General features: G+C 41.9%; 1 protein-coding gene across 1 annotated transcript; it reads left to right on the top strand.

Moving 5' to 3' along the window:
• Positions 1-478: 478 nt before the first annotated feature.
• On the top strand, positions 479-24,797 carry CLSPN (claspin). The gene is made up of 24 exons (XM_053398852.1): positions 479-598; positions 1,391-1,520; positions 2,150-2,589; positions 3,880-4,038; positions 4,638-4,710; positions 5,410-5,518; positions 6,904-7,472; positions 8,600-8,791; positions 9,527-9,702; positions 11,318-11,520; positions 11,728-11,789; positions 12,786-12,991; positions 14,248-14,408; positions 15,774-16,000; positions 17,309-17,420; positions 17,880-17,958; positions 18,537-18,682; positions 19,695-19,859; positions 19,984-20,105; positions 20,673-20,803; positions 21,696-21,786; positions 22,429-22,511; positions 22,883-23,044; positions 24,546-24,797. Exons 1-24 carry the CDS (start codon positions 581-583, stop codon positions 24,654-24,656), a joined length of 3,927 nt encoding a protein of 1,308 aa, XP_053254827.1. The 5' UTR covers positions 479-580; the 3' UTR covers positions 24,657-24,797.
• Positions 24,798-25,752: the final 955 nt, after the last annotated feature.

The following is a 25,752-nucleotide window of genomic DNA, read 5'->3' as shown; positions in this document are numbered from 1 at the left end:
ACACTATATTAAATTAAAAACAATAACAGCAGCAATGTTTTAACACTGGACTATATTGCAGGGTTGTTGTTTGTGCAGCTGTTGCATGCTACGCTCTCAGTCCTCCCCCGCACATGACAGTGAACTAAACTGCAGGGTTGTGGTTAGCCACTTTCGCAACAACACCACCCATCTGCAATATGGATATTCCACCCCCACCACCCCACGCGCGCTCTTTTATTTCTTGTGGGCTGGAGAGAAAACCCCGCAGGAAAGAAAGAAAGAAAAACCAAACCAAAAGGGACAGGGAAGTGCCTTGTTTTCAGAATTTGGCCATTCTGCATTATTTTATCTCTATGTTCCTTCTGCGACGCGAAGGGAGAGGGGTTAACGCAGGCTACGTGGGGGCGGTGCCGCGGAGGAAATCCTGCCTCTTAATTGGTTCGTACCAGGATGACAACCAGCGTATGGGCGGAGGCAGATTGCGATTGGCTAAGATCTGAGGAGCGGGGGTGGGCAAACTCTCAGCAAGAGCGGGAAGACTCGAATTCGGAGGCGCGAGGGTGGCTTTGGCGCTTTTCGCTCGTCGGCGTCGGGCGCCATGGCGGCGGCGACTGAGGTGAGTCCAGTGTAGGTTTGGCTCACGCCTGGAAACTGCCTCCAGTGAGCGGCTGGCGGTGCGAGGGGAGAACGGAGGACATTTGCCTTGGCGGCTGGCTGCGGCCCCGCGGGAACCACCGAAGGGAGCAAGAACTACAACTCCCAGCATACATTGCGGCTAACCTCGGGTGTCCTGGGGCCCCTCAGTTTCTTTGAAATACTGTATGGTCCTCGGAGGGGGAATGCACTGTTACCGTTTCAGACTTGTGCATGTGTGCTTTTAATTTGTTTTGTTATTCACTCATTGCCTTCATATCCCACATTTTCATCCATTTCATGGTCCTACCCCCTCCTCGTTTAATTCCCCTCAACAACCCTGTGAGGTAGGTTAGGCTGAGAGGCAGTGACTGGCCCACGGTCACCCATTGAGCTCTCTCCCATGCCTGCCTTGTATAACTTTGATCCTTACACTACTGTGCGACTTACATCCGTGGGAACTTCTACTATGTAGTCTGTTAATCATGCTGAGTTTGATAAATGTACCATGCAGCAGTTTCTGGTTCTGATTTTTAAATCAGAAGCATGTCACTGTTGTGTTAATCATGCCAGACTCACTCTCTGGACAGTCTTGCCATGCAGACATTAGACAATGGAACCCTGAAGAACTCTGCTCCTAAGGGCCCAATGTTGTTTTCTTTGCAGTTGGGAGGTGAATGGTGCTGGAGTTGGCTTCTATTTTAAAATTCCATTATCAAAACATTTACATGTGTTTGTCTCTATTGTCATACTTATAAATGTTTGTGGCTTACAGATTCAGTTGGGTGTCAAGGATCTGAAATCTCAGGAAGCGCCTGACAGCGATTCAGACAGCGGACAGGGAAGCTGTGAAATGACCTCTCCAGCACAGATAAACAAAGGAGTTGCATCTGTTGATGATGAAGGTCAGTAATTTACTGTCTTTTTAAAAAAAAAGGCATTACAGAGGTCATTGCATTATTTCAAAGATATGTCCTATACAACAGTAAATATCTCTAACATATATAAATGTGACACATATATAATTTACCCAACATCATGCACACAGTTAATCCATTTTTCATAGGAGCCCCTCCATGCATATCTGACACCTCCCTGCCTACCCCTCTCTCCCACAAAGTTTTGAAAGCCATTTTGAGATCAGGACTGCTTTCCTGAAACTGATTTTTAAAAATAATAAATATTTCTTAGTATATTCCAAAGTGGAAAACAATAGACCTGAACAACTGAAGCCAATTTAAAAAGGAAATAATTACGTGCACACACCTGGTCCTTACACTCCTATGAGCTGTAGTAGTTTGTGGATTGTTACCAGAGCAGGGGGGAAATAGAGCCTACAGGAGCTTAATTGTACAATAAAGTTCAATTAAATTAATTGAATTTAGCGTTGCTTATCTTTGACTGCAGTATGCAACTGAATCTGCAATATTTCAAATGAGGAGAAGAGGGTAAGAAATAAGTTTAGCTGCTTTTAAAATATGTGTGTGTTTAAAATATGTGTGCCATAAATATGTGAAAATTTTATTTTTGACAGATTCTGATGAAGAGATATATGTGAGTAAGAGAGTCAAATGTAAGAAGATCCTCCCAGACAGTGACAGTGAAAGAGAAGACCTGGCTCCTGAGAAATCGGAGGCTGCAACTGGGGATATGGAAAGCATGAAGGAAAATGATGATACATTTGCTGCTAAGGAGAAGAAATCCAACCTAATCTGCCAGGCTCTGCAAGACAGTGATGATGATGAAGTGGACAACTTGTTCCATAATAAGAACCTTGGAATGTATCCAGAGCTTGGCTTGCCTGAACATAAGTTGGAGAACTCTGGGAAAAAACACAAGAACCACAGAAGTCATTGTATGAAGGAAATTATTGAAAAAGAAAAGGGTGCCCCAAGGAAAAGGAGGAAGGAGAAAGAGAAAAAAATGAAAGCTATTAGAGATCTCATAAAGAAAGGAGAGGCAGAAGAAGGGAAGGTATGATGGGAATGAGAAGAACATTTTAAGGGATTGGGCTTTGATGGAATCATTGTGTGCAACCAAGGTAAAGTCCAGTCTAATGCCAAGTGATGTATTTACATTTTGTGATTCATGCCTCATGTTGCATTGACTGGCATGTACATAAGTGTCTCACCAGCTGCACTGTTAAACTGAAATGTCAGCTATAGCATTATGGTATGGTAGTCCAACTTGCTGCTATAACAGGAGAGAATAAGGCACAATCTAGATAAGTAGCTCACCATGCAACTGTTCTTGTTCTCGTGTCACTTTAGAGGACAGATGGCCATTGCATACTTGAATGTTCCCCTCTAGTCTAAAAAAATCTTATCTCACGCACACCACCACTTTTATATAGAAAATGTGATGGGTAGGAGTAATCTAATGTAGGCTTCTCTTGACGTGCTGATTTTCCATGTATACACATTGATTGAATGCTTACCCACAACATATAATCCTTTGCTCAGTGTGAAGCAGTACAGGCCAGTTTTATTACATGTTAAGTTGTTTGTCTAAACTGTGTCAGGGTTTGAATGCAAATAGGATGGGAAGCATGTGGTGCTACAGATGTTTTTGTACTTTCTGCTTCTATCAGCCTCAGCCAGTGTGACTGGTTGTCAGGAATGATGAGAGTTGTATTCCAATAGTATCTGGAGGGCCAGAGATGCCCCACTTCTACTGTGGTTCATGGTATAGCATGGGGCCTTGCACTACAGGTGTCTCCCCACTTTTACGTGCAATTGACTCAAGTGTGATCATGTATACATGTGGTACCGGGAAATAAATAAATAAAATAAAATGGAATCATACCAGGAAATGACAGAAGAGAGGGTCTTCATGGCTGATAAGGAAACCATCTCCGGATCCTAAAGATGATGTCAGTGAGGGTGGAGGAAGCCCTGAAGAGAGGCTCAGCAGGGCTTTGTTTAGGTTGCTTAGTCTCCCTGCAGTAGCAGTAGCAGCCACTTTCCAAAGCTACCTCCAGCAGGCTCCAGAGCTTCAACTCTAGATATTTGGTTTTGGTTTGGATTGAAGAGAGAGCTGGAGAGCAGGAAAAAACAGGTGCTCCCCACTTACATGATTTTCTCCTATGTGTGTGGGGCCCCGAAATGTAACTTCCACATGAGTGGAGGGTGGTCGCCTATGGCTGGCTTTACTGTGAACTTATAGTATGCAGTTGAAAACATTGATTTCCTTTCTATTTATATAGAAAAGAGGGGGAGGTAGCAACTGCTAACTGTTTCCTATATTCTACCTTTCTTGGGCCAGGAGGATAGTGAGAGGTCTTCTTTCAATGACAGTGGGTGTCTGCTGGCTGATAAAGACCTCTTTGAGAATGGCTTAGAGGAAGAGGATCCCCTTCTTCAAGATGAAGAGTCTCTAGAGTTGATAAAAGCTGCAGGGAAAGAGAAAGTGAAAAAACGGAAGGTGAGTAATGCTAAACCATCCAAGGAAACCATACAAAGTATTTATTTTTGTTTACCTGAACTTATTGCCAATCAGTTTTACTGGATGATCCCAAATTCTAGTTGGGTGGTGACCAGAGGCAGAGCCTTTAAAGTGATGCTACATTTGTGGAATTCAAGTGGAGAGGGTTATAGGAAGATTCCAAAAGTACTGCATTGGAGCACCTTCAAAGCACAGCGTCCCAGTGTGCTAGACAGAAATTGGTGGGGATCTGCAGCAAACACCACAGAAACCTCAGAAATAAATATTTGGATAAATATTTGGTATTTCTTTAAGCAATACTCTGTACAAAAGTTTCTTTTGGCATGTTAAATTTAATTGCCTCTCCCACCAATACTGGTTGTGAGAGTGAACACGACAAACAAGATGGATGAATATGAGGAACATCTATTGAAGGAACCTAAAAATGACACCCACACCTATTCACTTTTAGTTTTGTTTCTATCTCACTTTTTTGTATGGTACTTAACAGCACCTCGTCTTCCATCCTGAGTATACCTAACTTTTAATTGTGTCGAAGTCACATGTTTCCTCAAAGCTATCTTTTCATTTTTGTTAAGGAGCGGAAGGCAGCCAAGCTGGGTAAGGAAGCCATCAAACAGCTGCACAGCGAGACTCAGCGGCTTGTCAGAGGTAAGATTTCAAAACATTTTGCAAGATTCTGTATGCATGTAGAAGGTTCCAGGTTCTATTAAACTCTGGTATCGCCCACTTTAAAAACACCTTAAAGGAACTGTCAACAGAATGTGGACCTCTCTTTGCCACAGACCTTGGAGATTCATTTGCTAGGCAGTACTGTGCTTGCTGGGGTGCTGGTGGCGCTGTGGGTTAAACCACAGAGCCTAGGGCTTGCCGTTCAGAAGGTCGGCGGTTTGAATCCCCGTGACGGGGTGAGCTCCCGTTGCTGGGTCCCTGCTCCTGCCAACCTAGCAGTTCGAAAGCACATCAAAGTTCAAGTAGATAAATAGGTACTGCTCCGGCGGGAAGGTAAACGGCGTTTCCGTGCGCTGCTCTGGTTCGCCAGAAGCAGCTTAGTCATGCTGGCCACATGACCTGGAAGTTGTACACCGGCTCCCTCGGCCAATAAAGCGAGATGAGCACCGCAACCCCAGAGTCGGTCACGACTGGACCTAACGGTCAGGGGTCCCTTTACCTTTACCTTACTGTGCTTGCTAGAGCAATGGTCTGACTTGGTATAGAACAGCTTCATATGTTCCTTTTAAGATTTTTGTGTTTTTATCATTAAAAGTTAAAGCAAGGCCATACTATTCAAAACTTTCCTTCATTGTATCCACACAGACCAGTTTAATCCCTTTGTTTCTTTTCTGGTAGAAGCCAACATCCCTCTCCCATATCACCTACCAGAAGCCAAAAGTGTCCATGAATTCTTCAAGCGCAAACCTCGTCCTGCCTTCCAAGGAAGTGCTATGGCTTTGCTAAAGTAAGTCAAGCTTGCTGCTAACTTGTTCCGTTTCATGATACAGGCATCTGTAGGTGTTGCAGTATTGCTGTTATAGAATAGGACTGGATGCAGAATTCATCTGTTTAAAATCATAATTTCATTAATCTAGTTTTTCAAGATAGCTTACAAAAGAATCATAAAACAAATATAAAACAGATCAAAAACATTAGAAACAAAAGCAATTATCGTAGCAACAGTAAAAATTAAAAAACAGTAGATATAAAATGTTTTAGAGATTAAAAAGATTTCCCAGGATTTTAACAGAATTAATCTTCTTAGAAACTCTGGGTTTCATTAATATAAAAAAGTTTCAAGGCTGCATAGCTCTGAAAATATGCCTGCTCAGTTTTCAGAAGCCAGAAGGGTGATTAAGATTTTCCAGAGGTCAAGTTCAGGGTTACAGAATGCTGCCCAGTTCAAGATTTTCCCATTGACTAGCAAAATCCAAATATATTGTGCAAAATAAACAAACTTGTGTAATTCCCCAGTTTACATAATTTTTTTTTTTGCAATTCTTGGGGCTAAACTCTAATTTTATTTTTAGCACTGAGTACGCAACTGTCATCTCTTACTAAAAGTGTGCCATTTATACTCTGAGATCTAACTGAGGGTGTTTTTATGTACAATACTATTATTTACTCCAAGTTATAGAGAGCTAATTCATTTCATATGCTGCAATGAGTGAATGCCTCCAACCAACCCTTGTATCTATTTTGTAATCCTGTGGAAACATGTAGAGATTATTGCGTGGAAGAAAAAGGAGAGTCTTAAATTGATATACCCCCTTCATCTGAAGATCTCAGGCCAGTTCACAAGATAAAAAATACATTTGCCTTGCAATGAAGAGATGGGGAAATGGATCCTATGTACATTTGCCTATCCTGACTTCTCTTAATACCTGCAGGTCCAGCTGCTTTCCAAAAAGTGAGATGCTATGACAGCCTGCTAGTCTGAGATTGGGCAGTGATGAGTCTCTTCCTTAGCACACAAGCCCCTCCTTCCTCTCTGCTTGTACTGGGCACTGATGAAAGGGACTGCTTCCTTTTCAAAAATTGGGAGATGGTTTCTTTTCATTATGATTATATTGAATTGACTCAAAATGGGCTAAAACAAAATGAACATCAGTAGAACATGTTGCACAATTTAACTCTCCTGCCCCACATGAGAAGGCACTGTGCACATTACTGTGTCTAGCTATTGGTGGAAAACTGTAATCATTCTTCAGTAATTCTCTCCCGCCTCCCTTTATTCAAGGATAAATAGGCAAAATACTGCATTCTGCCCTTAGACTGATTTCTTTATTTTCTGAAATGAACAAGTTTAAGATTGGTAGTGATCTAACTTGTATCCCCCCCCCCCGACAGATCAACTAAATATCAGCCAAGTCTAGATGAAGAAAGTGCTGTTGCAAAGAACCCAGGTATCGATTGCAGTGAGAGTTGCAGAGGACAATTTAACCAACCAGCAGGGAGAGTATTGGCAGCAGGGCTTGATCTGCAATCTTCAGCCGTTGTGAACCCTGCTTCTGCCAGCACAGATGAAACTTCTACTGGGGAAGTGGGAAATTTGGCAAAACATTCTCTTGAGGAAAATGAACAGGGCAGTGATTCCAAAATTGAGTGCCTTAAGGAGGAGCTGAGTTCTGGAAAGCAAGAAAAGCCCGATCAAATCCCTGCAGAATGCATCAGATCAGTAGAGAATGAAGTGGAAGAAAACTTACTTGAGCAAGTGGAGGAGCAATCTTCAGAACTGGGTGGAAAGCCCAAAGACATTGTGCAGCCACAGGAAGCAGTGTTGTTAGCTCCTGCTGAAAAAACAAAGAAGTCCAAGCTGGATCGGCTTCGGGAGCTGGGAGTAGACCTGACAATCAAGCCTAGGCTGTGTTCCGGGGATGATTCGTTTATTAATCTTGATGAGCTGGAATCTAACAGAGGTGTGGTACCAGCATCTAGTATCTTGTTATGTTGTGATTCTTATTCGCTTGCTACTGCTTATATGACAAAAGATTGAAAAGGGAATTGCTAGGGAAGTTTGCATTGTTGGGGAGGGGAAGGTAAAAAAATAGATTTTTCATTCTTCCATGGTATCTTCTCCTAAAACGTTTGAGTTCAATGGTCAGGTGCTATCTGCCACTTTGGATATTGAAATCATTTATTTCTGTGTAATGTGTCTAGAATTGTGACATGCTTTGATTAAATCAGGTTGTTTTAAGCCTCCGTAAGATATTCACTTAGCATGGTTTAGTTAAGTCTCTCGCTCATATTTAAGCAAGGACACTTTTTCACAAGCCTGCCTGCCCCCCAGTATTAATAATTGTGACACATAGCAGTAAAAAACATAAATCAGCACTCTTCCATTAGGAACACAAGAACCTGCCTTATATCAAGTAAGACCATTGGTCCATCTAGTTCAGTACAACCTACATTGACTGGTAGTAGCCTTTCAGTGTTCATCTGAAACATTCTAAGCCCTACCTTGAGATGCTGGGGGGTTGAACCTGTAACCTTCTGCATGCAAAGCAGATGCTCTACCACTGAGCTACGGCCCTTCTCCTTAAGGCTTCTTCAAATGCTTGCCATCGCAGTTACCTGGATGTAGTTCCTAATTTCCAAAGGTGTCCTAAAAAGTGTCCCTTAATTCTTGACAGCTGAGGTGCTGTTTGAGGGATGACACTATTTTATTGTCTCAAACCCAACAAGAGTTAAGAAGACTTTTGACATCTTTTATTCAATTGTTAGTGCAAGAAAAACTAAAAAAATATCATGAAAAGACAGAAAATTTGACTTTTGCCCATAGGTTTAACCCCAGAATTGTGCCATGTTCACGAGAGAACTATTTTCTCCCACTTTCAACCAAAATTTCAGAAACCCCAACAGATGTTGGCATGGTGTTAAATTCTTAACAGGAAGACTCTTATTTTTCAACTTGATTGATTTTAGGTAACTTTAGATCCAGCTGAAGTAAGATTGATAGGCTTTAAAAAAATGAAAACTACAAAGTTTTTCACAAATAATTATAGTATGTTTTCTTTTCTAACCCCCGCCCCCCCAAAAAAAACAGAACTAGATGCTTTGAAGGAACGTTTTGTGAAGCATGCACTTTACACAACCAAGCCAAAAGCAGAACGAACGGTGGGCTTGAATATCATTCGGAAAGAGACCACTCATGAGGGCAAGGAGGAGCTGAAAGCAGATGTGGTGGCAGTGACGTTGGCTGCAGAGACTGTGGAGGGTGCAACCCATGCAAAACCAGGTACGCTTTGAGAGAGCACAGGGCAAGGTTTATTGGGTGGGGATGCTTCCATCAGTTCTCGGGTGCTTGTCATAAATAGAGCTGCAATGGTGGCTCAACCAATGTAGATTACTTTGTCAGTAACATTTTTGATACACTAAAAAGGTGCCCCTTGATCAGAAAGCAGGTTTTCTTACATTTTTTAAAAAAATGCAGATTCTCAAAGCTGCTGATGGCAAGTAGCATCTTCAAAAAAGGGAACTGACTAAGATGATGCCTACTGCAACACAAGCATGCGTCATTTAGAAAAAGACACAAAATGGCATTCATCTGAATTTAAAATAATATTTGTTGCTCATACAGGTTTAATTGATTGACTCACATTTCCATAATCCAAGTTTTAGTCAATTGAATGACAGCCCTAGTCCCACATGATGAGTAGTTCTTTCCTCTTGATGATACAGTATCCCCAGTTAACCCCTCGTCGCCTACAAAATCTATGCTTCAGGTAGGACCAATTGTCCTTTTTAGTTTAAAGCAAATAAGATCTCAGAAGCCTGAAGCTTTCCTTCTCTCCTAGCTGGAATTGCTGGTTCTCTTAGTCAGCATATGAGTTCCTGAACACCCCCAATTTCAAATAAACTTCCATTGCTTTTAAAATTAATTGTTGGTGGCATCATTAAAATGTTTGCCTGGGACAATGACATTTCTGTGTGTCTGTTAAAATGTGCATCTTAGCATATTTATGCTTACCAGGTGAAAAGCTACAAATGCTTAAGGCTCAACTGCAGGAGGTCATGAAGCTCCGCAGGATGGAGGAACGCCAGAAGCGGCAAGCGTTGTATAAATTGGATAATGAGGATATGGTGGAAGAGGAGGAGGAAGAGGAGGAGATGACAGATGAATCTGAGGAGGAGGAAGGCAATCAAGAGGTCTTTCCTTTATTTTGCTTTACATTTTATTTTATTTTGGCCTACTTCAGCAAGTTCTAATGTATTGCTGACTTCTCGTAAAACTGTCCAGGAACTATGAGACTCAGGAATTTGTGCCATGTTTAATATTGGCCTCTTGCCAAATTGATCTGAAATAAAAATTGTAATTAAGTAAATGTGGCTTCAGCTCCCCACACAGCTAGGCATTGAAATCCAGGCTTTTATCTTATCCACCTTACTGCTGGCAATTTTGCAGCCAGAAATTTGTTATGATTTAATCATGAAGCAATTTCCCCCGAGGAAGTACAGAAATTCAGGCAGGTAGTCACAGAACCCTGAAGGGCCACCACTTACTTTGCCTTGTTCCATACCTCTCAAAAGCCACACAGTGGGGCTCTGAATATGAGAAAGTAGGAAACGAGGCCAAGAATGACATGGCTGTACAGAGTATCAACTAGCAGAGTATCTTAGAAGCTCTGTTGCAAGGAAATGAAGCACTGCAAAGCCAGGCAGAATTGTGATGAACCAGTACTTTAGTTTGCTTTAAATATACATATTTGCCCCCCTAGCAAGACCAATTCTGCAATTTTACTATAGGCAGAATAAATTAAACAAAAGGCAACAACTGTTGCATCTAAGTTTTGGAGTTCTGCAAAAATTTAGTATTTATTTAGAAGACTTGAAAAGCAAGTTACAATCTGAATTATCAAAGTGGGGTACATTATTAATATAATTGGAATCTGTAAAATACAGCAATAAAAATGGGCCAGATAAAAAACTAAGGGAGCAGCCTCTGATCATTGTGAATGTCAAGTAGCAGCAGATTCCTCTATTGCAGAGTTTATGCCACCCATGATGTCCAGCTGCAAAAGAGGGCATCTGTCTGGGCTCAACGTGTTCTTGGACTCTGTCCTGGCACCTGTTTTTAAATGCTAGGGATTAGACTTGGGAAAAGAAGAAGAAAGAATTTAAGGAAGTACATATTCTTCACTGCTGAGATAACTCTTGCAATATGTTAGGAGGAAGGGCTTCTGAACCGGAGAATAGTAGTTTGAGATAGACCAGCTCTAGAAATTAAGTGTTGGCCTTCTGGATCAGTTATCCCAAAAGAGGGATGGGGCAGGCAGTAGGGAATGGGAACTGTGACCAGCAACCACTTCTTTATCCTTGCTGCTGGTGGCCCCCATTGTACCTCTTTTCTTAGTCTGAGCTTTTGGCAGATACTGGCTCCATCTTTTTAAGGTGTTGTCTGTAACTATAAGGGTTAGAAACGTTTATCGCATATACAGAAAGAAGAGACTAAAGAAGTCTAGATAACATGAGAATTTTGCTGGATTAGATCAACAGCCTATCTAGTTCAGCATCTTGTTTCCCATAGTGCCAAGCCAGATGCTTGTGGGTTTCGCAGAAGCAAGTCAGGAAGGCAACGTTCTTCTATTGTCTCCTAGCAACTGGCCTAATCCTTTTTTTAAAGCCCTGTTTTGTAACCGTAGGTTTCATAAGAGTTTTCACTGTGTATGCACTTGAAGCCAACAACTGTCTGTGTTTAAGCATACCCGTAAGCAAAAGTTCACTCACTTTGGAATTTGGTATATGTGTGTGTATATTCCACTAGACGGTGGAGTATCTCCTTGGTGAGGCAGAGGAAGATAATGAGGAGCTGGAAGAGCAAGGCCCTGCAGATAGCGACAAAGAAACTGACAAAGAATCGGTTGATGAGGAACAAGCAGCTAACTTTGTGCACTGCACTGCTGTTCCAAAGCTTTCCTCAACAGAGTCAACCTTGCTGCTGTTCAAGGATAACTCTTCAAAAACAGGGTAAGCTTTAGTTTTATTACAGGGCTAGCCAACATGGTAAATTCCAAATGTTCTTGGATTCCAATCTGAGCCAGCATAGCCAATCACCCAGTGTGTCCATCAGCAACTGGAGGGCACCACATTGGCTGTCCCTGATTTATGGAGTGGTCCTTACTACCTTTTAAAAATATGATTATCCTTCATTTGGGCTGTTACTGTTTCTTGCAGGTGTTCTCTTCCATGTGAAAAAGCTGAGGTGGAAGAAGGTGTGGGAAGATCACACAAGCCAGGTAATATACCTGCGTATCTGCAGCTGGCGTGCTCTTGTCTGTTTTTTCATACTGTGCCTTTGAACGACAAACTAAGCTTTTCTTGTAACTAAAATATATGTCTTAATAACTTTTATATGTAAATCTTTCTGCTTGTTCTCTTCATGATTGAATGGTGGGCAAGCATTTTGCCAAAACATAGATATACTTCAAAAATTAGCAATATATTTCTTTTAGTTACAAGGTTAGTTTAATAACAGATACATAGGTTGGTTAAATTTTGGGAAGGTCTATCGAACAACCACCTCTGGGATAGATGTGATCTGCTGCATGCCTTGCTGCAAACCTATCTTGGCTTACGATCTGCTAAAGTGTGGATCAGAACCCCACTGGATTTGCTGCAAGGAAAATGTGAAGTTGTAAGTCTTTGACTGCTTAGAGGCTCAAATCTTCACATGCTAGAAATGAAGCAGTGCGTGGAGAGCTGTGTATGTAAGAGGTGAAACTAGGAGAGAGATGTATGGGATATAGTCGCTGGATGAGTTATACATAACTAGGTTGTAGGGAGTTGGGGTGAGCAGAAGATCTTAGTTTTGATGTGGGCTGTTTTATATAGCTTGAGCTGTTCTCATTCCATGTTTGTACTTCTGAAAATGTTCAGCTGTTTCCCTACGTTATTGCAAATGTTTCATTTTGTTGGTGACTTCTGTTTCAATGAATCAGTGGTTTCCCCTTTCTGTGAGACATTGAAGATTTGCCATTACTGGAAGCAGGATATTTCGTGGGATTGATTCACACTTGTGCTCTAGCAGAGCTTTATTTGGGGAAGACCCAGTGAATGAATTTCACTTGGCACTCAGTGATAAACCAGTTCCCATAGTTGGGGTCTGAGCAGAACCTCAACCCTCCCCCAAATTCCATGGAGAGGGATATGGCTTAGTTCACTCTAATAGTTCACTCTAATAACCAGCTCTAAAAATTAGTAGGGTTTCTTCACTTTTCTTTTCCTTCTCTTAGAAGATGAAGATTCATTTTTACTGCCGAACTTGGCAAAGGAAAACAGTCACAACAGCAGCTTTGAGTTGATTGGTTCTATGATTCCCTCCTATCAACCTTGTAATAAGCAGCTGGCACGTGGGGGCAACTTTCTGTCTGCCGTTGGAGTCGTCCGCTCTCCTTCTCCTGGATTTTTCAAAACAAGCTTCATCAGTTCTGCTTCTAAGGTCAGATTTTGATCTTTTTTTTGAATCTTTAACTAATAGCAGCTGGTCACTCGAAGTGCAAATATGTAACTTTAAGAACTGGTGCCTGAATTTGCTTTCCCCCCCTCATCCCTCTCCACTCAATTTTCCTTTTTGTATCATGCTTCTTAAATGGTGAGCTTGCAGACAGGCGCTGTTGTTTTTAAATCTTCTGTATGGCATCTAAGAAAATGCTTTATACATAATGGATAGCAAGTAATTGTGAAGTGTGGAGATTTTTTTTAATGCAGTGTTTACCATAGATACAGAAACAAGCACACCATACACATGAGGTACACCCTTTAAACTGTGCAGAAGGGTCACACTCCCCTTGTTCTTTTCATTGCACAGGTCATCCAAAAGGGTGACTATGCTGCTTCAGTGCCAAAAACAAGGCCAGGTGCCAGATTGAAATAGCTCTAGAAAATTGGTGTTGTCAAACAGTGTCTGTTGGGCATCAACCACTAATTCAAGCGTCTTGCCCAAAATGGATATGTTTGTGGCTAGCTAATAGTTGGAATAATCTTGAGGAGAGGCAGGAAGAGTGCCTCTTTTTGGCAAGGTGGTCAGGGCCATCTTGTAATGAGGTTTTTGTAGTGTCCTGGACCCTGCCTCTCAACCGCCTTCCACTTGTTATTAGGAGCTGTGCCTTTGTGAACTGTCTTCAGTTCATTAATTTGGCAGATGTAACTGTATTTGTGTAGGTTTTAATAAGCTACTCTTTTGTAGTCTCCATTTGAGAACAGGTTACAATGACCTGTGTTTTCTAATCTATGGCTGGCCTCTATCTATCTATCTATCTATCTATCTATCTATCTATCTATTTATGCAAGCATATTTGTAGTCATAGAACAGCAGATCCCAAGTCAAGACACAAAACAACCATATACATAAAATCAGACATGAGAATCTGAGGACGAGCCTCCCAATGCTCTTGTTCCCCTGGCTAGTAGCAGAGACCAGAATGTATTTCCTTTAATTCTGCAGCCTTAGGGAAACCTTTCTTTCTTTGCTTCCTATGTCCAGAAATTCAAAGTTTCTGCAAATTGATTAATTTCTGTATGCAAACATTATACTTGATTCCAATTTTGTATTGCTTCAGTTTGTTAGCTGCAGGGTTCTGGCCTGTACGTTTAACTTTTCTAGTTTGAATTTTTCATTTTTCTATTTTGAATTTTGGTTGCAGTCTGCCTTTTAATTCATGAATCTAACCGTGTTCTGCTTCTCCTCTGCTTTAGAGTTCAGGGAAGGCATCTGAGCCTTCCCTACCCATAGAGGATTCCCAAGATCTCTACAACGCTACTCCTGAAGAGAAAAGCCCAGTTCCAACAGCTGGGAGGTTTCAGTTCCAGTTCTCCCTAGAAGACGACACTCAGAGTCAGTTGCTTGATGCGGATGGGTATGTAATTTGGAGAGTTGGCTCTCTTGTGCAAGTAACGCTTTCAAAATAGGTAGAGTAAGGTTGCAATCCTAAACACACTTACTAGGAAGTAAAGCTGCATCGAACACAGTGGGACTTGCTTCCAGGTAAGCATGCATAGGATTGTGAATGGTTAGAACAAATAAACAGAGGGATGAATTGCACCCACTCTTCAGTGAATGGTTTCTCAGTCTCAGAAATGGAAGCTGCTGGTTTGCTGTTGCCTGTGTACTCAGTATCTACTAGTAGTAGATAATAGGCTTGAATCCTGAAACCCACGAGAGAAAGGAAGTTTGATGGTAGAAAAGGATAAGCTTCCACTTTTCAGTCCAAGACACAGTATCCTCAATGATTTAGCAATCAAGTCAAGTTGCTGGCTCTGTGACAAATCTTCAACCAGCAGGCCATATTTCAGAGTTATTTAGTTCACAGGCCTATTGGGAAGGTGTGTGTGTGTGTTGATCTTTTTGACTATTGGCAGCTTGTGGAATGAATCTAGCCTGAAAACAATTTTCATACAGGGCCCACAGCCCTACCAAATTTTAACCCAAGGTGTAAACAACTTTGCTCACAGTCTGGAGTGGAGTGAAATCATTTTCAAGTTATTTTTACAGTGGTACCTTGGGTTACATACGCTTCAGGTTACATACGCTTCAGGTTACAGACTCCGCTAACCTAGAAATAGCATCTCGGGTTAAGAACTTTGCTTCAGGATGAGAACAGAAATTGTGCGCTGGCGGTGCAGCAGCAGTGGGAGGCCCCATTAGCTAAAGTGGTGCTTCAGGTTAAGAACAGTTTCAGGTTAAGAACGGACCTCCGGAACGAATTAAGTACTTAACCCGAGGTACCACTGTATTTTGATTTATACCCCACCCTTCAAGAGGTTCCCAAGGCAGCTTACACAAAGTTAAAGCTACTGTTAAACAAATTAAAACAAATACGTTGAAGTGCCACAATATAAAGGCAGCTGACAGGATTATACCAAGAAGCATAACAAGAATGCACAAGCATTTAAAAACCTTGGGAAAATAAAAACCACATCCACACTTCTCCACCCCCGTTCCTCTGCTTTCTTTGTGTCAAAGTTTAGATTGAACATTCCTTGAGAAACTGTAAAATTCTTTCACATTGATGACACTGTATACACAAAGCAGGTAAATAAAAGTTGTCTAAGGTAGGTAAGTCCTAAAAGAAAAAGCTGAAACACAATGGTGTTTACTCTGTGTGAGTGTAGCTACAGAAGAAGCATCCCAAAAGGTCCATGTTGGAGGCCTTTCTTGTCAAACCACCTGAGCTTCCTCTGATGACTGTGGACTTTTTCAAAGACGTTAATTTTGCTTTCAGGTTTTTGAATGTTGGCCATCACCGGAACAAATACCAGTCATCCAAGGATCGCCTACCGTTGGCTAGCATGGACGAGAACGCCATGGATGCAAACATGGATGAGCTGTTGGATCTGTGCTCTGGCCAGTTTGCCTCTCAGAACAAGTGTCCTCCCAACACTTACCACGGCAAGAAGCAGAACATGGAAGAGCTGCTCAACCTTTGCTCTGGAAAGTTTGCTTCTCAGAGTAAGTTGTGGATCTTGTGCCGCATAGCAAGAGCTGGGGTTGCACATACCACCTTCGCTAGGCTTTTGCTAAATTCTACACCCAGAATATGATGATCAAACCAAAGGGAAAGAGGCTAGTAGGTACCTAGTTTTGGCAAGTAAATTTAACGGTTTTGTCTGTGGATTTTTTTTAATGGCAATTTTATTCCGTTAAAAATAATTTTTACTCTGATTTTCAATGTACACACTGCTGAAGGCTGCTTGCAGCATAGTAGACACATGTAGGATAACAATAAACAAGATAAGGAGGTAAGAACAGCATATATAACAATCTGATTAAGGAAACCTGTATAAAATGCAACAGCTTAGTAGTCTGACTGCTTGCCCAAAAAGTTCTTGTTGTGACTGAAGGCCACTGTCAAGGGAGCAAGAAGTCCCATCCCAAGAAAGAAGTTCCTCAACCTGGCAGAAGTTTCAGTAAAGTGGGGGTGGAGGGACAAATGTGAAAATTGTAGTTTTAAGCAACAGTAGAGTTTGATTAAAGGAAAGATGGAAAGACACTGAGGATTTTTTTCCTCTTATTTGAAACCAAATAGTTTTAACGAGGAGAAATAGCAAAGATGGGCACAACACAGAAGCTAGCACAACAGAACCTTTCCAAATTCTCTTCTTGCCTTACCCAAACCTTAGTTTTAAACATAGTGTCTCCCATGCTTGATCTATTATCATTATTTATTGACATTAGATTTATTACCTGACCTTCACCGGCAGGTCCCACTTCAAAATTTAAAAATATAAGTAGTTAAACAGATTACAATCACATCTTGAGTATCAATGGCTGAGTCCAACCTCTGCCATTGTTGACAATTGTCAGTTTCTCAGTCTTAGTATCTCTCCACCCCTGTTTTACTTATACCCCTGCTGTTGCTTAAAACTGCAATTTTCCTCTAAGTGATACCCACCTTTCACTTTCTCAGACTTTTGCTATTGTTTGAAACAGCCACTTTCCCCCTTTTCATTGTTCCTCTCTTCTTACCTCCATGTCATAGTCACTGCTGCTGTACAACCAGCCTTCTCTTCTGCTCCCCTTCCCTGACTTTACGCAAACCCTCCAATGGGAGCTGTGTGATGACGTTCTTACATTATAATATATAGAGAAATAAAAGCTCCCAATATTAGGTAGAGGAATTGCTGTTTCTTTAGCAGCAGCAGCAGCTTTTTAATAAGTTTAAGGGCTGGGGATACAAGAACACTTTATCTGGAACCAGCTGGGTTCTGCCTGTTGGACCCTGTTCCAGTGACATCTCAATTCTGGTTTCTTTCTCAGATTCTCCCATTCGATCCTCCTCAGCAAACCCTAAACTGGAAAAAGAGAACAGCACTGATGATCCAATGGCTGAGGCAGTAGCTCTTTGTTCTGGCTCTTTTTCAACTGAGAGGTAAGCCTTGGAGATGTGCAACTCAGTTCTCCAAAGATTTTCCTCTCCTTCAGTAGAGGGAGCATGAAAACATCCATTGTATTGAGATAATCGGTAGGACTGGGAGGAGAAAACTTCTCAATTAAGCAAAATTTTTCACTGGCCTAGTCGCCAAAAATTGGTGCTACCTCTCCTTATTGTTTACCTTTCTACACCAAACTAAACTCCAGAAAATTAGCCGCAGCTAGTCCATGTGACATCTTGGAGACTGAGGATAGATATGTCCTAATGCTTTTTGTTTTGTTCACCATGTTCTGTCATGGCTAACTAGGTGTGACAGGTTGTACAGCAGGGGCGAGATGCCTGTGGCCCTCCAAATATATATTGGACTCCTTTGTTCCCACTTGCACAGTCCTACTTTGCTAGATTCCAGTTGCTAAACAAGTCTTTTTCTTCCCTTTTAAAAACCCTTTCTTGTAGAGAAGTGGAAGAAGATGAGGAAGAAGAATTTGGAGATTTCTGTCTCTTAACAGATGACCATGCCTTTGATAGTGAAGAAGTGAGTACTGCGAACTATTGTGGTTATTCCAGAATTAAACACCAGGAATGCATTCCACACAAAACCTTAACTCTTTCCACTCCCACCCCAAAGCCAATGTTCTACTCAACTAGTCCACCAGAAGCTAATGGGCAGGGCTGGGTATGCCCCAGAGTAAATGGATTTGAAGAGAAACTCCATTCTGCAGCCTGAATGTGCGTACTAAGCAAATTTGCATATTTCCCCTTACTTCGTGTAACTGATTCTGCCTTTAGTGGTCATGGGGAGTACCTTTGCAGGGCACTCAAGCCTCAAGCCTAAACCCTCAGTATCTTGTTCAGTCACCCCTCAGGCCCCTGAGATTTCAACAGACATTGCCCTGTGCTCTTCCATTCCCATTTCTATTGCTTTTTAAATGAAGCTGGAGGCTGTACCCAGTAGCTCATTCTGTGGGTTTTCTATGCTCCCAAACAATCATCATGTAGACACCACCTTCTAACTGTGTTGTTTAAATAAAAGAACAAGCTGAAATATAGAAGGTATTAAAGGAGGTGATAAGATACTAAAGGAAATCCTGAATTCATTTCCTGAATTGATAGGATGAAAAGAACAAAGAGGAGGAGGACGATGAGCAGGAGGAGGAAAAGGAAGGAGAGACAGAGGAAGAAGAAGAGAGTGAAGATGAAGTAGATGATGATGATGAAGAGGAAGTGTTGAGACGAAGGGAAGGAATGAAGAAGAAATTGTAAGTAAATCCTTCTAGCCTTTATAGTTTTGCAATAAACAGGATGAATGCAGTATATGACGCTAACTAAAACAAAATAAAAAGGGACAGGCTTGAAAGATGCTGGCAGAAAAATCTTTCCAGGGGCTTTCTTGACAAATATGCTAAACTTCATGCACTTTGAGGGGGATAATCACCTCCTCAGTTGATCTGGAGGTGGGGGAGCTGTCTGTCTGTGTGTGTGTGTGTGTGTGTGTGTGATCACACTAATGGCTGGCATGGAACCTTCAACTGTCAGCCAACAGTGAAGAAGAAGGAGGAGAAGAAGAAGAAGAAGAAGAAGAAGATCCCACCTATCTGACTGGGTTGCCCTCAGGCCACAAAACCTTAGCCACCCCGGACTCAACCATGGCTTGATGCAAATTGGACACAGACTGAGATATGGGGGGTGGTTAAGGCAAATCTGCTTTTGTGATGAATGGTTGGTGAAGGCAGCATGGAGCAAGGAGACAACAGTGGGAATCAGCCGCTGCTGTCCGTTTCAGGAAAGGGCGGGTTGACGATGAAGCGGGCAAGGGGAGGGTACTCAGAGGGCTAACCTATTTTTCTGGATGCTGCTGAGATAAGCTCAGTGACACACTCTTGTGAAGACACCACAAGAAGGCAGCAGCAGGAAGGAACAAGCTCTCCCAACTTGATTCGGTTTACCCTTGGCATCTGTTCTTATTTCAAAATATTAATAAACTAAATACTGTATTAAAAAATGGCAGCAAATGTTTCTGAAATTTATTGGGAAAAATAAAAACCATGGCTGAAGGCAAAGGTTTTATATGATGAAAGGAGAAGAGGAGAGCCTGAGGTTCCTTGTCTTGCTTCATTTTGATTGGGGCTTAATTGTTTCTATTTTGTTGCATCTTTTATGTTGGCAGTTCTGGGTAAGATGAAGTTTGTCATGATGTGCAGCAGCTCCTGAAATCTTTTTAGACTCAACTTGGATTCCTGGCTTTCTTTCCCTCCTCTCAAAACATTTCAGCAAATTGCAGGACTTCATGGAAGAGGAGGCTGAGCTGTCGGGAAGTGAGATGGGGAGTGAGGATGAATATGACGGTGAGGAACTTGATGTTTATGAAGATGAAGTCCTTGATGAGGTCCTCCCTACAGATGCAGAACTCCAGGATCAAGTCAACAAAATACACATGTCAGTAGCCGTAGATACATCAGCTTAAAATACAGTTTTTGGTTGTGCTTTTCTGAAAGCACAGCCTTGTTTTTGAATGAAGACTAATTTCAGTTTCCCTCCCTTACACATGGATACTTTTTAGGAAGGTGATGCTGGATGATGACAAACGACAGCTGCGCTTGTATCAAGAGAGATACCTTGCTGATGGAGATTTGCACAGCGATGGCCCTGGGCGAATGAGGAAGTTCAGGTGGAAGAACATAGGTATGATGCTGTCTTATTCTAGAGCAAGCCTGCATGACTGGTGACCCATGAAGATGAATGAGCCATGCCTGATACAAGTTGATAGCCCCTGTTTGTGGTCGCAGGCGCGGGTGTGTGTGTGTGTGGAAACAAGAAGGCTTATTGAGACCCTACATGGCTTGTTGTCTGTGTTCAGCTTAGTGGGTCACAAATGGTCCTAGAGAAGGAGAGAAACAGACCTTTACTCCCCACCATCTTTCAGTCACTAAAATATGTAATAGCTGCTGATCTGTTTTACATTTTTGTGTGGCTTTTATTGTATTAAAATTGTAAGCTGCTTTGATACTTTTTAATGCAAATATGCTGTCTGTCCTGCAGGCTACATTGGCAAACCCAAACTCCAGCAGGAGGGTCTCTCGCTGTACCCTTCTATCTCTACCACAACTGTCCAAATCCCAATCCCAATCCTCATCTCTTTCCCCCCCACCAGACCCACTATGCTTTTCTGCATTTAACACTTGTACTTTTAAGTAGAGCATTTCAGGCGGCAGTGGCCTGAACCAATTCCCTTTCTGTCTCCGTTTTCAGACAATGCTTTTCAGGAGGATATGTTGCACAATGATGCAGAGAACGATGATGAAAATGAAGACCATTTGGATGAGACAGAGGCGAAATGGAGGAAGGAGCGCTTTGAGCGGGAGCAGTGGCTTCGGGAGCAGGTAGCTTACCTTTGTGGATAGGCTTCTTCCTGGACCATTTCATTTAGCCTGCTTTTATGACAGACTGAGATGAGAGCTGAAATGTCCCCCCATCTGTTCTTGGTTACAAGCCATAGATATTTAGTATTCTTGGTGGTGCAAACATTCTAATGTAAGAAAATAATAATACTGAAGATAGCATCTTCCACTGGGCCAGTATCAGTGGTAGTCTTCATTATAAAATAGCAAGCAATGTGGATGAAGATGTCTGTGGGAGTTTGTAAACTTGATGGTGGAACGGTTTTAAAACACAATTGTTAATGTCTGTTAATGGATTATGAACTAAGAACTGTGCCAGTATCTTGCAAGTAAAGCAAAATTTCAGTAATAAATTCTTTATGGATTATTTCACATATGTATGTACATAACTTGTTTTAAGTATACCTCTAAAAGGCACAAAAATTGGCATCCTTGTCAGAGAGGTAAGATCGGCTGCAATTCCCTGAAGAGGGTACACTCAATGACAGATGCAAGTTTTCTGCCACATAACGGTTGGAATTGGCCTCTTATGTTCAAAGAGTGGTATACAGCTAAATAATTCTGCCAGCACAAGCAGAACTTTCCCTCCCTCTCCACTCCCCATATGCCTCCTAAATCTATTTGTGAAGGTTGAGGGAAACCTACAACAGATTTAAGGAGTGCAAGCAGGGAGGGGAAGTTCCATTGTGCCGTTCCAGAAGTGTTTGCACTAGTGGAACTGTTTTGTTGGGCTCCTCCCAAAGTGTTTTGTTTAAAAGCAAAAGCGCATGACTAGTAAAAGTGTCATTCATTAAAGAAACTGCACCTTTTTTCAGTTACTTTTTGCTCCATGCTTATAATGATGTGGTCTAATGAAAATTCTGCTCATTTACAGTCGGAGAAAGGGGAAGAGGAGGATATCGATGAAAACAGCCAGTTCATGAAACTGGCCAAAAAAGTCACTGTGAAGTCCCTACAAAAGAAAGGTACTCCTGTTTCTTACTGAAGAGCTATGAATGCTAGCAGAATGGGGATGGATGGGCACCAAAATTCAGCACCAAAATTCCACACCAAGGCTGCAGGTTGATTGAAAAAATACTTTTGCACCCTAGTGAGACTTTCATATCATTTTAAATACTGGTAAGCTATAAAACAGCTCACAAAAATAAAACTTCTGAAATGCCAGATCAGTCTTAAAAACAATGAAAGAGAGGCAGCAGCTAATATGATGCAAAAACCCCCAAAAACTGCAGTCACGGTAGATCAGCGTTAGCCATCAAAAGTCTTGCTTCGAAGAGTAGGTTTAACCTGCGCCTTGAATTTATGGTAATGCCAGGTGCCTCCTTTCTTTAATTTTCTGGAAAGGGCTTTCCATAAGTCAGAACACCACGACTGAGAAGGCCAACTTCACATTGGTGTTTGCCACCACAGGGTTGATTTTCAGGTTCTTTGAATGGTCCCAGCTGTGGCCATACTTCCAAGTGGCTTGTTCCTAAAACTTTGCTGCCTTTGTATATAGAGCAAGTGGCATTGGGAGGGGAATTGGCAGATATGTATTATTATACGCTACAGTTCTTAGTCTTTCTCTTGCAAAGTTTCAAAACTTTATCTGTCTTTTGCTTTCCTAGCAACTCCCTCAATAGCTGTACAGGAAACTAAATCACTACCCAGAAATCCATTTGAAACTTTCCGGTCTGCCAGTGATCCACAGGTCAGTACTTTAGTAGTTTTGAGAACAGATCATTTCTTTTGAGAATAGATTATTTCTTCCCTTCATCATTTCTCATATTGCTTCTAGACAGCTTTCTTTAAAATTGGGCTTCATTTCTGAGATAGGAGTACCAAATTGCATAATGAGTCACATCGCTTCTCTTTGAACAGTGTAGGTCTGCTTGTATTATTTTATTTTAGTAAACTAAGCAATGGAGATCAAGTGGATTGCTAGTCCTGATTTATTTTTCCTGTGAGAAAGAACAACTTGACTAGCAGTTCTTCTGAAGGTTTAAATTGTGTTCAGTGTACTACTCAGGTCATGTTACTTGAATGTTAAGCCTCTGGATCCACCCCTCCTCCTTTTTGCAGCTGAAGAATGGATCACTGCTGAACAGGCCCAAAGCAGTCCTGCAGAAGCTGGCAGCCATGTCAGACCTCAACCCAAACGCCCCCAGGAACTCAAGAAATTTCGTCTTCCAGACACTCTCCCCAGTCAAGAGCGAGGAGACGAAGGAGAAGTCCAAGCCCCAGGTAGAAATCTCTTGATTTAAATTGAACGGAATCATTTACTTAGTCTGCTTTTTATTTTTTTGTTCCTTGTACTGAGTATGCCTAAGTAGGAGTGGTCTGAGGCAGAATTTGCACTCTTGGCTGGCAAGCAATTTGAGACACGATCATGATATGGATCCAAAGCACAGCTTTCTCATTCATATTGTAGGCAGAACAGCATTATGTGGCATTCATTCATTATGCCCCACCTTCCAGAATACGATCCTTCCAAAGTAGCTTACAAAAAACATTAAACATCAAGCAAAACAACAGCATCCTTCCTACGGGGCAGCTGGTGTTAAACTGGTGCTGGGGGTGGGACAGGAGAAAGTCCAACTGCAGCAGGCACTGGGGTGGTCTTGGCCTACCTCCCAGTCTCCTAGAATCCTGTTTGCAGGGCATCCAATGGAACATCCTGGGGATGGATTCTTGGGCTATGGATGAGCGCATACCTTCCTAAGTAATACTTTGCACAATCAGTAATCCAATACTTGCATTAAATGATCTTATATATTAGGGCTAGAGTTGCTGCCAGTCGGGTTTGATGAACCTGGGCTAGAGTGGCCAAAAAGCTGCCCTTCTTTATGTATCTTTGTGCTCTTTAGTGTGCCAGTGACAACCCTGTTTGAGATTCACAACCTCTGCTTTATGGCAGGATAGTTAATCCATCCTTAGAGGCTCCCTAGGAGTTCAGAACCCCTCCTTCCCCAACAATATTTCATTCCTTCCTAAGTTTGTCAGCCTCCTTGAAGAGTGCTTTAGTAGGGACTCATTAGCACTGCTTGAAGGTAAGGAAGAGTACTTTATGTTCAGGAGTGCAAATGATAGGAGGAAGCTGGAGAAGGAACAGAAACAGACAGCATTATCCTTATGAAGAAAGATTTAAGAAGTCGGGTGTTTACAACCAAGAGTGGAAAATGTGTCTGTGTTTTGGGGTATGTGTGACAGAAGCTTAATGATAACTGACTGATATGGGGGGCAAAGGGGCAGGAACCTTGAGTGTAATCTTCCCATTACATCTGGCAGATCATTCCTCTGCTAGATTACCTTTTGGTCTGATCCAGCAAGGCAATTCTTACATTTTGCTATCTTGAGTGGTTTCCTGGCTGTCAGCAGCTACCTTGCCCTTCTTAAATGTGACAAAGAGACTGTGTGTTTGTGTTGTCTGCTTGGGCCCTGACCCAGCCAAGTTGCCCAGGACAGGAATGGTACATGGCCCTCTTAGCAAGAAAGGCCAGCTGCCATCCTATGGTCCATAATCAGAATACTGCTGAGTTATTATATAATTCAGACTTGAAAACAGCCACTCGCTCAGTTGCCTGTGGCAAATAAGAATGTCCAGGGGACAAAAGCAGGGACCCTCCTTCTCACAGAGTGCAGTGTTCTTTTTGCAGGGTCAACGTATATCTGAGCCAATTAAGTTAATTAAAAAAATCTTGTGCTCAAGAGATTTTGTGGTCTCATGGTTCCTGTCACCTTCTAGGTCAAGAAGAGAGCTCCTGTCACCATTGCAACCCCTTCTCCCAAACGGCTACGGCTCGATGGCACTTCAGCTCAAGAAACCCGGAGTATATTTCAGTACTTGGAGCGATAAAAGACGTGGGTGGAGAGCACCGATGGTGCTTGGTCTTGGTCCAGCTGCTGCACAGACTTCTCAAGGGAAAGAACTGATGCAACTCTCTCTAGAGTGGAACCCTTTTGATAATGAGATGCCTGGAATGTCACTTGGCCTGCATCCCTGCAGGTGAAAGGGTATGTTCTACCTGTTGGATGCAGCTGCAGCTTGAGTACCAGTCAAACCTGCACTTCTCTACATTGGTCTTATCTTCAACTTGCACAATCTGCATTGCACTCCCAAGAAGAGTTCTGGGCCAGGCATTTGAGGCCTGTGTTTTCATGCTTTAAAAAAAATGATTACCGAGGCTGAATATCTTCCCCAACTGTGTTTCACTAGTTGTTGAGGGCTCCCTAACATTATATATATCTGAAAGTTCTAGGGCATTTTAAAATCAAGGTTTTAACTTTTTTAAAGGCAATTTTGGTTCCTTTTTCTGTCCCCCACACCTCATTCTCATGTTCAATTGTTGCCCCTCCTTTTTAAACAGAACATGTGAAATTGTGTTGAGGAAGAAAACTGAGGCGTGGAAAGTCGTCTTCTGTCCATTGTGCATCCTTCTCAGTTCTCCATACCTTTATTTGAACACTTTAAAGCTTTCAATATGAAAAATAGAAGGGGGAGGGGAGGGGGTTTTTTTAACAGTTACATTCAGTTTTTGAGGATGGATTTGAAATTTGAAAGGTGAATGGAAATAAACAACATATTTATGGCTATATTTAGAAAGTGCTGCAATGAAGACTTCTTACAACAGCATCTTGCCTGCGTCTAAACATCCTCAAACTTTGTACCTCCATGATCTCAGAGGAGTCATTCTGAATTGTAAATCTATTCTGCCGGGGGGTAGGGGTGGGGGCGGAGAGAAAGTATAGTGTTAAAAATGGATGTGTACAGATGATGAAAGATGTGAGGCTGTGCAAGCAGATTTTCAAAATAAACCAGTGCTTTTTAAATCTACTGTAGAACCTGGAATGTGTTAATCTATAGATTCCATAGGAAACTATTTAGCTTGTTTCTCAGGGAATCAAAATACTTTCTCTTAAAAACTGTCTTTTCTTAAAATTATGCATTTATA

The sequence above is a fragment of the Podarcis raffonei genome, chromosome 8 (genome assembly GCF_027172205.1).
Source record: "Podarcis raffonei isolate rPodRaf1 chromosome 8, rPodRaf1.pri, whole genome shotgun sequence".
NCBI lineage: Eukaryota > Metazoa > Chordata > Lepidosauria > Squamata > Lacertidae > Podarcis > Podarcis raffonei.
Note: the sequence above shows the minus strand (reverse complement) of the source record. Positions and strands in the feature narration are given on the sequence as shown.